This window comes from Hyla sarda, chromosome 1 (genome assembly GCF_029499605.1).
Source record: "Hyla sarda isolate aHylSar1 chromosome 1, aHylSar1.hap1, whole genome shotgun sequence".
Classification (NCBI taxonomy): Eukaryota; Metazoa; Chordata; class Amphibia; order Anura; family Hylidae; genus Hyla; species Hyla sarda.
In genome coordinates, this window is record NC_079189.1 from 332,093,414 (window position 1) to 332,111,505 (window position 18,092).

The following is an 18,092-nucleotide window of genomic DNA, read 5'->3' on the forward strand; positions in this document are numbered from 1 at the left end:
CTAGGGAACAATTCCTGCTCTTCAATAGATATATTTTGAGCAGCTACAGTACTTTTGTAGCGCATGCATGAGTACTGTTTAACCCGCCATACTTTGCACTACAACAAAGGAACAATGACTATTCTTTTGGCAATGTCCTATTTTTTTATATATTTTTTTTTATTTTCCGTATATATGCTTTCTTAACCCGAACCATTGAGTAAACAGGTAGCTGCTATAAATGATTACAAAGAACGCCTTTTATTCCTCTATAATCAGAATGTGCATGAAGACGTCTGTGATCTCAATCTTCCAAACTTTCTTTAAACTGCCAGAGCCTGAATAACAATCCAGTCTCAGTGGTACGGCTGCGTGCCTAAGCGTCCCTCTTTTGTCAGTTTCCATTCCACAGTAACTCCTTCTTTAGCTGCATCCATTATTAATAGGAACAACACAAAGGGAAATTCTTTAAATGGAAATGATGAAAGGAAATGTTCTCTCATTTATTATAATTCAATATGATGATGCGCCTGGTGGATGAACTGCTGGAGCTGCTAGTAGCGGGTGACATTCACAGCTGCTGCTCTAGTTTATCTAATAGAGTGAGTTTTATCTGCAAACTGTCTTGTGTTTATTTCTGTAGGCTGATAAGACATATTCTTTTGCAAATAATGTCATTCAGAAAAGGACTCCTGAAATGGTTTAGTATAGTGTATAGCAAATAGACTAGTGGAAAATGAAATTCGTTGAAAATACAAAAATTACCCTCTGGTAATCATACTTTTTTTTTTTTTTTTTTTTTTTTTTTTTTTTTTTGCCATTCAGAAAAATATACTTAAAAAAAATAAAACATAAAAAAATAAAAAAAGCCCTCTCTTTCTATATTTGCCTAAAATCTCTGTATGTTAAGTGTGTGTGTGTGTGTGTGTGTGTGTATGTATGTATATATATATATATATATATATATATATATATATATATATATATATATATATATATATAATATCTCTATCATAAGTGACTGTGGAGTGTGAGCGTTGTTACTGAATTATACAGTTATGAACACGTACTGAAAAAATCAAAGCAAAAACCTGTTACTTTTAAGTAAAGTTTTTAAAAATTTTAATCACTCAAAGAATTATCCTTGTTTTCAATAAATACACAAAATGAAGGAGATTTATCATAAGTTGTCTATTACTAAAGTTGTGCACTCCTTTTGAGAAATTTTGTGCAAATATAGAAACCCCCCCCCCTCGCTCTACCATGCACTCCTTCTCTACCGCACACTTCACAGACCTGTGGCATTTTTCCGCAGTACACTGCTCACATAGCTAGAAGTGCTGGAGCAGCAGTGTGCGCCGAACAAAACTCTTCACAATAGTAAAATCATAAATCATAAATTCTCAAAGAATTTTGCGCCCCAAAAAAAAAAAAAATCATTTGCCGTGAAAAATATCGATCATATTTTCAAAGAGCTTTGTGCCACGGTTTACACTGTTCATGTCAGTTTTGTAAAAGTGGGCGTGTCCACGTATTTTTTCTGCTTTACATGATATTTTCAAAGGGGTGAGAGTCCAATTTACATCAAAAATTTCACAACAGCTTTTTGATAGTGTAGAAATCACAGAAATGGTTGTAGTTTTTGTCTTTGTTTTTCTTATTTTAGATACGTGAATGCGGAGTGCTTTGTCAGATTCGGTGAATTGCGATGATGAACAGCGTTTTTTTAAATGTCAATAAAAGGGTTAACCAGGGCTGTGGGGGAGTTTTTATTTTTTTTTAAATAATTTTTTCAATGTGCTGTGTTTTTTATAATTGAATTTTCAGGCTTAGAAGTGGAAGCCGTCTTGTAGACGGAATCCATTACTAAGCCGGGGCTTAGTGTTAGCCCCAAAATTAGTTAGCGCTAACCCCCAATTATTACCCCGTACCCACCGCCACAGGGGTTCCGGGAAGAGCCGGTACAACAGGCCCGGAGCATCAAAAATGGCGCTCCTGGGCCTAGGCGGTAACAGGCTGGCGTTATTTAGGCTTGGGAGGGCCAGTAACAATGGTCCTCGCCCACCCTGGTAAGATCAGGCTGTTGCTGCTTGGCTGGTATCTGGCTGATATAAAAAAAAAATGGTGGAACCACACATTTTATTTATTTAAAAAAAAAAAAAAAAAAAACCTGCATAGGGTTCCCATTATTTTCAGTATCGGCCAGATACCAACCAAGCAGCAACAGCCTGATGTTACCAGGGTGGGCGAGGACCATTGTTACTGGCTCTCCCCAGCCTAAATAACGCCAGCCTGTTACCGCCTAGGCTCTTCCCGGCACCCCTGTGGCAGTGGGTACCTGGGTAATAATTGGAGTTTAGCACTAGCTGATTTTGGGGCGAACGCTAAGCCCTGGCTTAATAATAGATTCTGTCTAGAAGACAGCTTCCACTACTAAACCTGAAAATTCAATTATAAAAAACACTACACATTGAAAAAAATGTTTTATTTAAAAAATAAAAAAACACTCCCCCACAGCCCTCATTAAACATTTTATTGAAATAAAAAAAAACGCTGGTCATCGTCGCAGTCCACTGAGTCTGACATAGTCCTCCGCATTCACAGATCTGAAATGAGCAGAAAAGAAAAAAAAATATGGGTTAGTACATTTTTATGCACATAATGCATCATGCTCCTAAACAAGGAGCTTCTAATTGTTGCTAAACTACAACTCCCATCATCGGGGGCTGTAGTTAAGAAACGGCTGGAGTCTCCCTGTTTGGGAACACACTGTCAGAAAGGCTCTATTCTATTATGTAAAACTCATGTGAACAGAGTCAGGCCTGGACTGTGTAGCTCCACCACCTAATGACGTCATCACTAGGGGGCAGAGCAGTAAAGGTTGCAGCGGGTCTCAGGAGTGAGACCCCCTTTCGATCTGTCCCTCTGCCCTTGGACTACTACTCCCATGATGGGAGTAGTTATAGTACCGCAGCGCTGAGGGATGGCAGTTGCACATCTCCCCAGCTGCGGGACTTTTAGGACTACTACTCCCATCATGGACAGACTACATGATGAGTTATTGTCCTGGGGCTGAGGTGCAGATCGGTCATTCTCCAGAGACCCGCTGTGATCCGCATTTATTAAGTTAACAAGCCGGCAGCACATGTGGCTACGCTGCGCTCCCCGCCGGCTCCAGGCTTCTGTTTACACTGTCATAATTCATAATCCCCGCCACTGGGAGACGGGAGCTCTGATTGTTTAATAGCTATTCACCAATCAGAGCTCCCATCTCCCGGCGGGGATTATGAATTATGACAGCTGTGTACAGATGCCTGGAGCCGGCGGGGAGTGCAGTGTAGCCGCATGTGCCGCCGGCTTGTTAACTTAATAAATGCGGATCGCAGATCTGCACCTCAGCCCCAGGACAATAACTCTTATCATGGGGGTCGCTCCCCGCCGACTCCTATATACAGCTCTCATAATTCACAATCCCCGCCGGGTGACAGGAGCTCTGATTGGTGAATAGGGGGGGAGGGGGGGGTGGATGTCCACCTTTTGTCACCCCGTCCACCCCTCTTTTACCACCCGTCTCCCATGTCCAACCCAGTCTCCCATGTCCAGCCCCCAGTCTACCCCAATCAACCTCCTGTCACCCATGTCCACACCCCAATTCACCCCATGTTCATCCCTTTTACCCCCTTGTCCACCCCTCTGTCACCCGCGTGACCCCCCCCCCGTCATCCATGTCCACCTTGGCCACCCCTCTGTCACCCGCGTGACCCCCCCCCGTCTACCCCTCTGTCAGCCATGTCCACCCCCTATTCACCCCTCTGACCCCCTGTTCTCACCCCTTGTCTCCCATGTCCACGCCCCCTCTCCCTTATCCACTCCCCTGTCACCCATGTTCACCCCCAGTCTACTCCTTGTCACCCATGTCCACCCCCCTATTCATCCCTCTGTGCCTTTGTCACCCCTCTGTCACCAATGTTCATTCCACCCCCCAGTCTACCCCCCTATTCACCCCTCTAACCCTTTGTCATCCCAGTCCACCCCTCTCGGTCACTCCTGTCCACCCCTCTTTTACCCTCCTGTCACACTCCTGTCATCCATGTCCACCTTGGCCACCCCCCTATCCACCTCTCTGTCACCCCTGACCACATCCTTGTCACCCCTGTCCACCCCTCTGTTATCTCCTTGTCACGCCTGTCCATCCCTCTGTCACCCCCTTCCGCCCCCCCCCGTCACCCATGTTCTCTTCTACACCCCTCTGTGATCCCGTACACCCCTCTGTCACCCATGTACACTCCTCTACCACCCATGTACCCCCCTCCGCCCCCTGTCACCCATGTACACTCTTCTACACCCCTCTGTCACCCACTACGCCCCTGTCACCAATGTACACTGCTCTACACCCCTCTGTCACTACCTACACCCCCTGCCACCCATGTACACTCCTCTACACCCCTTGCCACCCATGTACACTCTTCTACATTCCTGTCACCCATGTACACCCCACTGTCACCCATGTACACTCCTATACACCCCTCTGCTACCCATGTACACTCCTCTACACCCATCTGTCACCCCTTATGCCCCTCTGCCACCCGTTCACACTCCTCTACACCCCTCTGCCCCCCGTGCACACTCCTCTAAACCCCTCTGCCACCCATGTACATTTTCTGTCACCCCCTACGCCCCTCTGCCACCCATGTACACTCTTTTACACCCATGTACACTCTTCTACACCCATCTGTCACACCTCTACACCCATCGGTCACCCCATATGCCACTGCCACCCATGTACACTCTTCTACACCCCTCTGCCACCCATGTACACTCTTCTACACCTCTCTGCCACCCATGTACACTCTTCTACACCCCTCTGCCACCCATGTACACTCTTCTACACCCCTCTGCCACCCATGTACACTCTTCTACACCCTTCTGTCACCCATGTACACTCTTCTACACCCCTCTGTCACCCATGGAAAAACCCATGTTTTGCAGGTTTAATGGTGAAGAATTGTGGCTGGAAGAAATAGTCATGATGGCCGGGCCAGGTGGAAAAGATGATGAGTTGCTGTCTAAAGCAGCACTTTAATCTACACACCCAAAGATAAATAGATATTGTGCATTTTGTGTATTGCGGCGCTTTTCCCTTTTTTAAATTATGTTTTGCTTGTCAACCTTGGTAGGGGTGCCCCGCAAATTATTTTTTTTTTTTCTCCGGAGGGGTGCCCCAAGCCGAAAAAGGTTCTCTAATATGCTCTAGCATATATGTTTTGTGATGTTATTTATGCTCTTTGGTCAGCACAGCGGGCACAGCAAATGTTTTCCTTCTAATGTGCTGCTGATAAACTTCTTCTATGCAGACCTGTGCACTGATCAGCAGGCGTGAAACAAGTATGCTCGACAATCCTTAGGTAGGCTGCAGATTGATTCCTCGCAGGCCTGGACAGCTGGAAAACCTGCTTCCTGTGCCAATTTTAGACGGGATATGGAGCTTTCTTTCAAAAGATGTTGTTTGGCTCTTGTAACCATTCAGGGAGCAATTTTAGCGTCTCTATTAATTGTGCCAAGATGTTTGAAAAGCTGTTTAATAATTAAGCGAAATAAATACTTGCATGCCAGAGCTACTAAAGATGCCCATTCACAGCCAGCTTAGTGTATTGACTTGTAAAAAAAGCATTTAACTTACTTTTGATTAAGATAGCTAAAATTGCTTCATTTATACTGGGATCACATACTTAAAGATGTCTGGCTGAAGAAAAAAACAATGGACTGGAAAGGAAAAAAAAAACCTCACACAAATTCCTCAAGGCCTTAATTAAATATTGTTGTTTTATTAGAATGTATTTTATTTTATTTTTTTGTATAGTCTATTTCCAACTAATATTTAGCATATTTTTTTATTTTATTTTATTTCTACACCATATTGTATAATCTTTTAGGGGGAGATTTATAAAAACCTGTGCAGAGGCAAAGTTGCCCATAGCAACTTGGAGGCACAATATATAAATGCGCTGTCGGGGGGAACGACAATATATAAATGTGCTGCGGGGGACAATATATAGATTATATGCACTGCGGGGGAACATGTATAAATGCACTGCGGGCGGCCAGATATATACCCCACCAGCGATTCTATATATCTTTCCCCACCACAGCGCTTCTGTTTGAAAACCCCGCCGGGAGCCCTGAATGGCTCCTTAGCACCGGCCATTTAGGGCTCCCGGCAGGGAATTTAAAAATAAAAGTACAGGAAATACATCATACATTGCAGAGGAGTGCAGAATGCCGCCCACTCCCCTGTTTAATAACTTCTAATCGCATGAGACACTGTGTGATCAATCCCTCATCCACTGTACTACAACCCCCATCATGGAACAAAGTCTGTTGAATGATGGGGGTTGTAGTACAAACACTAATGTAGCCTCCCCCAGCCACCGGCAGACTCACGCAGCCTAGGAACTACTACTCTCGTCATGGAAAGAAGTATGTTCCATGATGGGAGTAGTAGTAGTAGTCCCAGCTAAGGGAGTCTGTAGGCAGAGATGTTAAAACGGCCATAAAGGAGGGATGTTATAACGGGTCTTAACGGATGAATATTTATTCAGCCTTTAGCACCCGTTATTTCCTCCGTTATTATACATCCATTTTTACACAGAAAATGGATGTTTAATAACGGATGAATGCTCATTGTGTGAAAAGAGCCTAACACACACACAGCTCTGCTTCATAAGAGACACTGTTTACCTCATCACACATCAAGATCTCTCCTCCTTCCCCCACATTTGACACAGCGTCCTCTTCGATCTCTCTCTGCTCAGCTAAAGATTTCTGCAGTCAAGTCCCTGGCCTCTAAACTCCCTCAGAGTTATCAGATCTTTCTTCTGTGCAGATGCTTCTAGGGGGCTTAGCTTACATGGACTCAGAGACAGAACTGCAAGCTACGCCCCCTAGACAGCATAAAAGTCACATGGTCTCTGTTTCCAAGGGTGATGGCCAGAGGCATTTAGGGGTAGATCATTATTCTGCATTTGGCCTGATTAGTGTTTTATAAAGCTCTGCAATGGTGAATTACTTATAATTACTTGCTTTGGAAGATATATTTATCATTACATGAGGAATTTAAATAAAGGATATTTTACTTAACTGTGCACATTACTCCATGCTTCATCAGGTCTCAGAACTGAGACCAAGTATGATGGACGACATGCCAAAAGTTTATTAAAGTAGCAATAACTCTTTTTATCTTGTGTTTAACCTGTTGGGGACGAAGGGCGTATGCATACGCCCTTGTGTCCTGGTACTTAAGGACGAAGGGCGTATCCATACGCCCGTGGGAATTTCGGTCCCCGCCGGATGGGGACCGGGCCGGGGTGACTGCTGATATCTATCAGCAGGCACCCCGTGCAAATGCCCAGGGGGGTCATTAGACCTCCCCCCATGTCGGCGATCGGCGCAAATCGCAAGTGAATTCACACTTGCGATTTGCGCCGATTACGGGTCCATGGTGACCTGGAATAGAAGGGGGATCGCGGGTGTCTAAGACACCCACGATCCCCCCTAAAGCGATAGGAGTGAGGTGGCACGGGTGCCACCCCTCCTATCCCTGCTATTAGTGGTCTAGACGCGACCACCAATAGCAGATCTGGGGCGGGGGGGGGGGTTTACTTTCGTTTTCCCCGTCCTACCCTCCCACAATAGGCGGGGCAGAACGGGGAAAACGAAGAGGAGCGGCGCCGGTGTCCACTTACCCGTCCGGAGGCAGCGGAGCGAAGGCGATCGGTGGGCGGCGACGGAGATCTGCGGCGGTGTGCGGCAGAAGAGGACGGCTCCCTGGATGCGACGGAAGCTGGTGAGTTGCCTAGCAACACCTAGAGGGCTACAGTCTGAGACCACTATAGTGGTCTCAAGACTGTAGCCCTCCAGATGTTGCAAAACTACAACTCCCAGCATGCCCAGACAGCTGTTTGCTGTGTGGGCATGCTGGAATTTATAGTTTTGCAACAGCTGGAGGTCTACAGTTTAGAGACCACTGCACAGTGATCTCTAAATTGTAGCACTCCAGATGTTGCAAAACTACAAATTCCAGCATGCCCACACAGAAAACAGCTGTCTCGGCATGCTGGGAGTTGTAGTTGTGTACCTCCAGCTGTTGCATAACTACATCTCCCAGCATGCCCTTCTGTGATCAGTACATGCTGGTAATTGTAGTTTTGCAACAGCTGGAGGCTCACTGGTTGGAAAATACTGCGTTAGGTAACAGAACCTAACTGAAGGTTTTCCAACCAGTGTGCCTCCAGCTGTTGGAAAACTACAACTCCCAGCATGCACGGTCTGTCAGTACATGCTGCTGGGAGTTGTAGTTTTGAAACAGCAGGAGGTTTGCCCCCCCCCCCCCCCATGTGAACGTACAGGGTACATTCACACGGGCGGGTTTACAGCAAGTTTCCTGCTTCAAGTATGAGCTGCGGCAAATTTTTCACCGCAGCGCAAATTCCTAGCAGGAAACTCACGGTAACCCGCCAGTGTGAATGTACCCTAAAAACACTACACTACACTAACAACTAATAAAGAGTAAAACACTACATAAACACCCCCTTACACTGTCTCCCCCCCCCCCCCCAAATAAAAATGAAAAACGTATTGTACGGCAGTGTTTCCAAAATGGAGCCTCCAGCTGTTGCAAAACAACAATTCCCAGCATTTCGGGACAGCCATTGACTGCCCAAGCATGCTGGGAGTTTAGCAACAGCTGGAGGCACCCTGTTTGGGAATCACTGGCGTAGAATACCCCTATGTCCACCTCTATGCAATCCCTAATTTAGTCCTCAAATGCGCATGGTGCTCTCTCACTTCGGAGCCCTGTCACATTTCAAGGAAACAGTTTAGGGCCACATATGGGGTATCTCCGTACTCGGGAGAAATTGCACTACAAATTTTGGGGGTCTTGTTCTCCTTTTACCCCTTATGAAAAGGAAAAGTTGGGGACTACACCAGCCTGTTAGTGTAAAAAAAATTTTTTTTTTTACACTAACATGCTGGTGTTGCCCTTTACTTTTTATTTTCACAAGAGGTAAAAGGAAAAAAAGACCCCCAAAATTTGTAACGCAATTTCACCTGAATACGGAAATACCCCATATGTGGGCGTAAAATGCTCTGCGGGCGCACAACAAGGCTCAGGAGTGAGAGCGCACCATGTACATTTGAGGCCTAAATTAGTGATTTGCACAGGGGTGGCTGATTTTACAGTGGTTCTGACATAAACCCAAAAAAATAAATACCCACATGTGATCCCATTTTGGAAACTACACCCCTCACGGAATGTAATAAGGGGTACAGTGAGCATTTATGCCCCACAGGTGTCTGAAAATTTTAATTTTTTTGTTTGCACAGCCCACTGTTCCAAAGATCTGTCAAACGCCAGTAGGGTGTAAATGCTCACTGTACCCCTTATTACATTCCGTGAGGGGTGTAGTTTTCAAAATGGGGTCACATGTGGGGGAGTCCACTGTTCTGGCACCACGGGGGGCTTTGTAAATGCACATGGCCCCCGACTTCCATTCCAAACAAATTATCTCTCTAAAAGCTCAATGGCGCTTCTTCTCTTCTCGCAGTGCACTTGACGTCCAAACATGGGGTATTTCCATACTCAGAAGAAATGGGGTTACAAATTTTGGGGGGCATTTTCTCCTATTACCCTTTGTAAAAAAGTAAAATTTGGGGAAAAACCAGCATTTTAGTGGGAATTTCTTTTTTTCCATTTACACATCCGACTTTAACAAAAAGTTGTCAAACACCTGTGGGGTGTTAAGGCTCACCGTACCCCTTGTTACGTTCCTTGAGGGGTGTCGTTTCCATAATAGTGTGCGATGTGGGGGGTTTTGCTGTCCTGGCACCATAGGGGCTTTCTAAATGTGACATGCCCCCCAAAACCATTTCAGAAAAACTCACTCTCCTAAATCCCATTGTTGCTCCTTCGCTTCTGAGCCCTCTAGTGCACCCGCCGAACACTTGACATACACATATGAGGTATTTTCTTACTCGAGAGAAATTGGTTTACAAATTTTGACGATTTTTTTCCTTTTACCCCTTGTAAAAATTCAAAAACTGGGTCTACAAGAACATGCCAGTGTAAAAAATGAAGATTTAGAATTTTCTCCTTCACTTTGCTGCTATTCCTGTGAAACACCTAAAGGGTGAATACACTTACTAAATGTCATTTTGAATACTTTGAGGGGTGCAGTTTTTATAATGGGGTAATTTATGGGGTATTTCTAACCAGAAGACCCTTCAAATCCACTTCAAACCTGAACTGGTCCCTGAAAAATTCAGATTTTGAAAATTTTGCGAAAAATTGGAAAATTGCTGCTGAACTTTGAAGCCCTCTGATGTTTTCCAAAAGTAAAAAATCATCAATTTTATGATGCCAACATAAAGTAGACATATTGTATATATGAATCAGTATATAATTTATTTGGAATATCCATATTCCTTATAAGCAGAGAGCTTCAAAGTTAGAAAAATGCTAAATTTTCAAATTTTTCATGAAATTTTTGAATTTTTCACCAAGAAAGGATGCAAGTATCGCCGAAAATTTACCACTAACATAAAGTAGAATATGTCACGAAAAAACAATCTCGGAATCAAATTTATAAGAAAAAGCATCCCAGAGTTATTAATGCTTAAAGTCGTCAGATTTGCAAAAAATGCTCCCGTCCTTAGGGTCATAATGGGCTCCATCCCCAAGGGGTTAAATGGCCACTGTCAGATACAAAAAACTTTTGATATGTTGTAAAGCATGCAAAACCAATAGTTTTTGCAATTGCTTTCATTAGAAAATTTTCAGTATTTCATACTGAAAAAGTCAGTCAAACTTCCTTGATTGACAGCTGTGAGCGCAGTGTTCAGCTAGAGGAAAAATCCTCCCACTGTCAGCTTGTGTCCCGCTACTGTCAGTGAGGACATGCTGGGAGTTGTAGTTTTGCTAATGCTAGGGGAGGTGTGAACAGACAGCATAATAATGTCCTGCACAGTGAGGCCACACCACCTCCCTTTGAGAGGAATTCAGAATAGTGAGCTAAATTTAAAAGTGTAATAAAAAATAAATAAAGGTGCTAGACACATAAAAATAAGATGTACGTGGTCAGGATAAGGATGAAGGATATATTAAACATTTTTAATTTTTTTTGGAATCTGACGGGTGCCCTTTAAATATTGTTTTAATAACTAAAAGGACAGTTTTTTGTTTTTAATTCAGTTGTATTTACATTTTTACTTCTATTATTAACTTGAAACATGCTAGCTGCACATAGCCTTTTTTTTGACGCTGCATGCTTTTAAATTAACTATTTTTTTTTTTTTTTTTTTACTGTTTAAAGGCTGATAAAGAATTCGTATGGTCACTATGGAAGCGCCTTCAAGTATTAAATCCAGATATAACACAAGCCATTTCCTTGGTAGTTGACAGGTAAGTTTGGGACCTTCGCAATTTTTTTTTCTTTACCTTAGCAGAAATATATGGTTAGTGCATTTCTCATCGCGTTTACAAGGTAAACTGCCACGTTGAACAAAGCAGCCTGATCTGCCATTTGTGTGTTTTAGAACAGAATGAGCTGAGCAGATATATAAGAATGTGGGGAAAGGTTTATTTATATTTATATATTTATATTTATATAATATATATATATATATATATATATATATAATATATTATATAATATAATTTTTACACACATACTAGCTGAATACCTGGCGTTGCCCAGTTTTTCCTTCCTAATCCTTGTTGGGGAGAAAAATAAATAAACAAAGGAGGAAGCTTTTGACTTCATATCCCGTCATCATATATATTGTTGTCATATCTCGACCCGGTATTGAACTATCTCCAATCGTACGGAAGTTATGTAGGAACATACATTTCCCATTGATTTGCATGGGCTTTAAACATAAACCCCGCCCCTGGCAAATGGGGGTGAGTAAGGGTTAAATTACCTATCCTATGTTTGTTGTTGACATATAAGTAACATGTGTGCCAAGTTTCATGTTAATATCTTTAGCCGTTTGGACGTGATGCTGGAACATACACACATACATACATTGAGTTTATATATATATATATATATATATATATATATATATATATATATATATATATATATATATATATATATATATATATATATAATATATATTATATATATTATATATATTATATATATATATATATATATATATATATATATATATATATATATATATATATATATATATATATATATATATATATATATATATATATATATATATATAATGCAAATTAGCTCACCACACCACCTTCACAGGTAGTGTGTCCTGCAAAACAGCTCAGGCTCCAGTTAAGAAGTCTCAGAACTGATTGGGATTTATGCCAAGCCAGAACTCTCTCCAGAAGGAGAGAGGACCCATCTGCAGACAGCTGTTTCGGGGTGCTTGCCCCTCGTCAGTCCAGAGCAGGGTTATCTGGCTTTGCTCAGGTGAGGGGCCTGTCCTACACCAGAAGTGGTGTCCTCTCCCTGAGGAAAATATCGACCCCCGTTTATGTACAGATGCATTGTTTTATTTTTATTTTTTAATTGCAATCCCTGTACAGTAACCCCCCCCCCCCCCAACATGCGATGGCCCCGACATATGATCAAATCGACATACGATGGCCTCTCAGAGGCCATCGCATGTCGATGTCAGCATCGACATACGATTCTTTTATATGTCTGATCCCATCGCATTAACTATCCGACAACGCAAAATGCTTAAGCTGCTGTCGGATAGCAGTTTAAGCATCCCGGACAGGTTCACTTACCTATCCACTTCGCGATCCTCCGGCGTCTTCTGCATCTTCTCCGGGGTCCGGGCCTCGCTTTCTGGCGTCGTTATTTCGTAGCTGCGCACGCCGCAACGTAATTACGTCACCAGAAAGCGAGGCCCGGACACCGGAGAAGATGTGGTAGAAGCCGGAGGATCCCGAAGAAGATGCCGGAGCAGCGGGACAGCATCGGGAGCCCCTGGGACAGCATCGGGAGCGGTGAGGACGCGGTCTGGAGCGGCGGGGACAGGTGAGTATTAAATGCACTTTTTACATTGCACGAATCCTCGATGGCTCGATTGAATGAATTATCAGCCGCAGTACGCTGGGAACTAATCGTATATGACCCGCGGACGCTGTCCTGCTTGTGCTGCTTTTATATTTTAAATAATGTGTTTTTAGTTTTTTTAATATCTGCTTATTCTGGGCTTTGACTGGGCAGTCCTACTCATTGACAGCTATAGCTGGAGGCATGCTCATTAAGAAAAAGCTGTCAGCCATTGAGTGACTCCATCCACTTAACTTTCAAGCCCAGCAAAAGGAGAGATTTCAGTAAAATACAATCTGTATTGAATCTTTTAACAAAAAACTCCATATCATCTATAGTGTAGAAAAGTAGTTTTAGAACTGTCCTTCACGATTTGCTAATGCCCTGTAAGTAGCCATCGGGGCGTGCGGCATCCGGAGGTAGTCATAGCGCTTAATAGGCTCAAAGCATACCTACTCAAAGCGTGATTGACAGCTTGGGCACAGCCGACATCACCGCTCTTCTCCCTCTGTACAGTAAAGCCATGTGAGCCCAGAAGCAGCTTTATGCCTAGGGATAGCACTGCTTCTGGGAATTCATGAGGATTCAATGTGCAGAGGGAGCAAAACAGTGACGTCAGCTGTGCCCAAGCTGTCAATCAATGTTTGAGAAGGCGTGATTAGAGCCTGGAATGCTGGGACTACCTAAGGATTATGCATGCCCCAATGGCTACTTACAGGGCATTAGCATACAGTCATGGCCGTAAATGTTGGCACCCCCTAAAATTTTTCTAGAAAAATAAGTATTTATCACAGAAAAGGATTGCAGTAACACATGTTTTGCTTTACACATTTATTCCCTTTTTGTTTATTGGAACTAAACCAAAAAAGGAGGAAAAAAAAGCAAATTGGACATAATGTCACACCAAAAATAGGCTGGACAAAATTATTGGCACCCTTTCAAAATTGTGGATAAAGATTATTTCAAGCATGTTATGCTTCTTTAAACTCACCTGGGGCAAGTAACAGGTGTGGGCAATATAAAAATCACACCTGAAAGCAGATAAAAAGGAGAGAAGTTCACTTAGTCTTTGTGTTTCTGTGTGTGCCACACTAAGCATGGACAACAGAAAGAGAAGAGAACTGACTTGAGAACCAAAATTATGGAAAAATATCAACAATCCTCAAGATTACAAGACACCTCCCAGAGATCTAGATTTTCCTTGGTCCACAGTGCACAACATTATCACGAAGTTTGCAACCCATGGCACTGTAGCTAATTTCCCTGGGCGTGGATGAAAGAGAAAAATTGATGAAAGGTGTCAACACAGGATAGTCCGGATGGTGGATAAGCAGCCCCAAACAAGTTCCAAAGATATTCAAGCTGTCCTGCAGGCTCAGGGAGTATCAGTGTCGGCGCAAACTCAGTCGAGATTTAAATGAAATGAAACGCTATGGCAGGGGACCCAGGAGGACCCCACTGCTGACACAGAGACATAAAAAAGCAAGACTACATTTTGTCGAAATGAACTTGAGTAAGCCAAAATCATTCTGGAAAAACGTCTTGTGGACAGATGAGACCAATATAGAGATTTTTGATAAAACACATCATTCTTCAGTTTACCAAAAACGGTATCAGTCCTACAAAGAAAATAACACCATACCTACAGTGAAATATGGTGGAGGTTCAATGATGTTTTTGGGTTGTTTTGTTGCCTCTGGCACTAGGTGCCTTGAATGTGTGCAAGGCAAAAAAAAAAAAAAAAAACATAAATGGCTGGCAAGAAAGTGCTGGAGCGTTCTGAAGTGGCCAGCAATGAGTCCAGATCTAAATCCCATTGAACACCTGAAGAGAGATCTTAAAATTGCTGTTGGGAAAAGGCGCCCTTCCAGTAAGAGACCTGGAGCAGTTGTCCAACATTCCGGCTGAGAGGTGTAAGAAGCCTATTGATGATTATAGGAAGCGACTGTCAGTTATTTTTTCCAAAGGGTGTGCAACCAAATATTAAGGATGCCAATAATTTTGTCCAGACATTTTTTTGGAGTTTGGTGTGACCTTATGTCCAAATTGCTTCCCCCCCCCCCTTTTTGGTTTAGTTCCAATACCCACAAAGGGAATAAATGTGTACAGCAAAACATGTTACTGTAGAAAAATCTCAGGGGTGCCAACATTTATGGCCATGACTGTATGGGAAGGGACAGTTTTAAAATTACTTTTGTACACTACAGCTGAAAGGACACCAGAACCTTGTAAGAAACCTTATTTACCCTATATAACGTATGTCAATCAGTTTTGTATGGTAAAATCTGGTGACCAGTTCCCTTTACCTGAAACTTTTTGTTCCTTTGGCCTTGAGTTGGGTCATTTAGGGTTAAAGCCATAGCTTTCGGGCAGCTTACAGTGGCGTTCAATGAACAGCTGTTAAAACATCTTACAGTTCCTAACTTGCATTGAATTTAATATTTAGTGCAAGGAGAAACATATTCTAGTATATTGTTCTTGCGATTAGTAAAAAAAATTTCAGCAGTAAATAGCAAAACAAGAAAGGTCTTTGCTGTGCAAATGAGCAGAAGCCTTGGGGACACTACAAAACCTCCAGGTATTTCTATCAAGCCATTGTAACCGTCTATAATGTACTTTCCAACTACTTGAAATACTATTGATCTTTGTAATATGCAAACAGGGTCACTTGTTTTCTTTGTTGCTCTGTGATTGTATCATAGAAATAGGTAGAGGGAAGAGCTAGCATAAATCCACCTGGACTGATCTTCTACACAGGAGGCTTTTATAGACCTATTCAGCTCAGCCCTGTTTATTTTTTCCCTCTAATTTAAGAAATCTATGAAAGTGTGAAATCTGCATTCATTTACAGTCATCTGCATACTACTAACTTGGTAGGAAAACTACTGTATACTTGTTGAGTGTTACACATATAAATATATATATATATATATATATATATATATATATATATATATATATATATATATATATATATATATATATATTATGTGTGTGTGCATGCATTTTTTTATACACTTCATAAAAGTACTCTGGCATCACGTACTCGGGCATCTCTGCTCCCATAGAAATCAATGGAGTGTGTGCCGACCCCAGCAGGCACTCCTCTGAGTGGCGGGGCCTATTCAAAAGATCGTGGGGGTCCCAGTGGTCGGATCCCACAATCTGACACAAATTGATAAGTCACTTTTCACTGCAGTACCCCTTTAACTTCCTTTGATAGAACGAGCAAAACATTTTGTTGATTAGAATAGTTTAACAAAATGCTAGTTTGGTTGAAGGGTTCACCAAGATAACAAAACGCATCCTATTTTCTTCCAAACATGGTGCCACACCTGTCCACAGATTGTCTAATATTGCTAAACTCCATTGAAGTGAATGGGACTGAACTACAATGATAAACACAACCTTTGAATAGGTGTGACTCTGTTTTGAGAAATATGAAGACCTCTTTTTCTAATCATTATTTCCACGGAAATTCCACTGTCTGCACAGTGCAGCAGAATCCCACTGAATTCAATGGAAATCTGCTGTGTGAACACAGCCTGACAAGCTCTTTAAATATTGCTGAAGATTTGAAGCCTTTCAAAGTGTGTTCACATCAGGGCTGTGAAGTCGGTAGATAAATGTTCCCACTCCGACTCCAGAGTTATCTGTACTTCCAACTCCGACTCCTCTGTATTAATATGCGAATATATTTTATACATTCCTTGAAGGAAAGGAAGGTAACCTACATGTCATTACCACAGGACTACTGGCTGGGAAGCCAACAGTCTACTGTATTGAACAGTTTGTGTGCTGATCTGCTGCTGAAGATAGGGCAGTGGGTGGATCCAGGAAGGGGCATTTATTATAAAACATGATTTCCCTAGTAGAATCCCATAGTCATGTTTAAAGCGGTACTCCGCCCCTAGACATCTTATCCCCTATCCAAAGGATAGGGGATAAGATGTCAGATCGCCGGGGTCCCGCTGCTGCGGCACCGTGCTTTCATTACTACACAGAGCGAGTTCGCTCTGTGCGTAATGACAGGCGATACAGGGGACGGAGCAGCGTGACGTCATGGCTCCGCCCCTCGTGACATCATGGCCTGCCCCCTTAATGCAAGTCTATGGCAGGGGGCGTGATGACCACCACGCCCCCTCCCATAGACTTGTATTGAGGGGGCTGGCTGTGACATCACGAGGGGCAGAGCTATTACGTAACTATGCTCCGTCCCCTGTATCGCCCATCATTACGCACAGAGCGAACTCGCTCTGTGCAGTAACGATAGCACGGTGCCGCAGCGGCAATCCTGGGGGTCCCCAGCCGCGGGACCCCAGCGATCTGACATCTTATCCCCTATCCTTTGGATAGGGGATAAGATGTCTAGGGGCGGAGTACCCCTTTAAGCTAACAATCGAGTTTACAAGTTTTTATAGCCTTAGCTGAATGGCAGCAGTTTTTCCAATGGTTAACAGCTTCAGTCTTGAACTATTGACCCTTCACTTACACAAGTGTCTCTAGTCCTGCAAAAAAACATATTTACTTAATCCCTTATCAGTGAGAGGCTAGGTTACTCATGGGTTCCCTGTAACAGCAGAACACAACACTATGGAAAGTATAAGTATTGTCGCTCCTAATTGTGCGTTGTGTGCCATATAGTAAAGCACATGAAAAGCTTCTTCATGGTCACTTAACGTGTTCGTTTTGCGGTTACATCAGGCACTGCATGCATTGGTCTTTATTCTTAAAGCAGAGAAGTCATTAATTATAACTTTTTGTGAATTGGCACATTTAAACTTGCTTTTTTTTTTTTTATTCCAATCTAAATTTAGTAGGAGTCGGTGCATTGTTTGCCGTCTCTGACTCCAGGTACCCAAAATTTTGTTCGACTCAGACTCCACAGCCCTGGTTCACATGCTGAATTTTTACTGTAGATTTCACACACTTGCACTGCAGTTTTCAGTGCTGCTTCCAAAAATTGCTGTAAAAAGACACATTTTTACCAATGCTAAAAGAAAGGGAATTGCTCCATAG

At 42.9% G+C, this 18,092-nt stretch overlaps 1 protein-coding gene across 4 annotated transcripts in view; it reads left to right on the forward strand.

Annotated features, from left to right (window-relative positions):
• CNTLN (centlein) overlaps positions 1 to 18,092 on the forward strand; it is a 419,445-nt gene that overhangs the window by 25,379 nt on the left and 375,974 nt on the right. For all 4 annotated transcript variants that reach the window (XM_056552149.1, XM_056552148.1, XM_056552151.1 and 1 more), the window contains exon 3: positions 11,349 to 11,437. In XM_056552149.1, the coding sequence (XP_056408124.1) occupies positions 11,349 to 11,437 (89 nt within the window). The remainder of the gene's footprint in view (positions 1 to 11,348; positions 11,438 to 18,092) is intronic.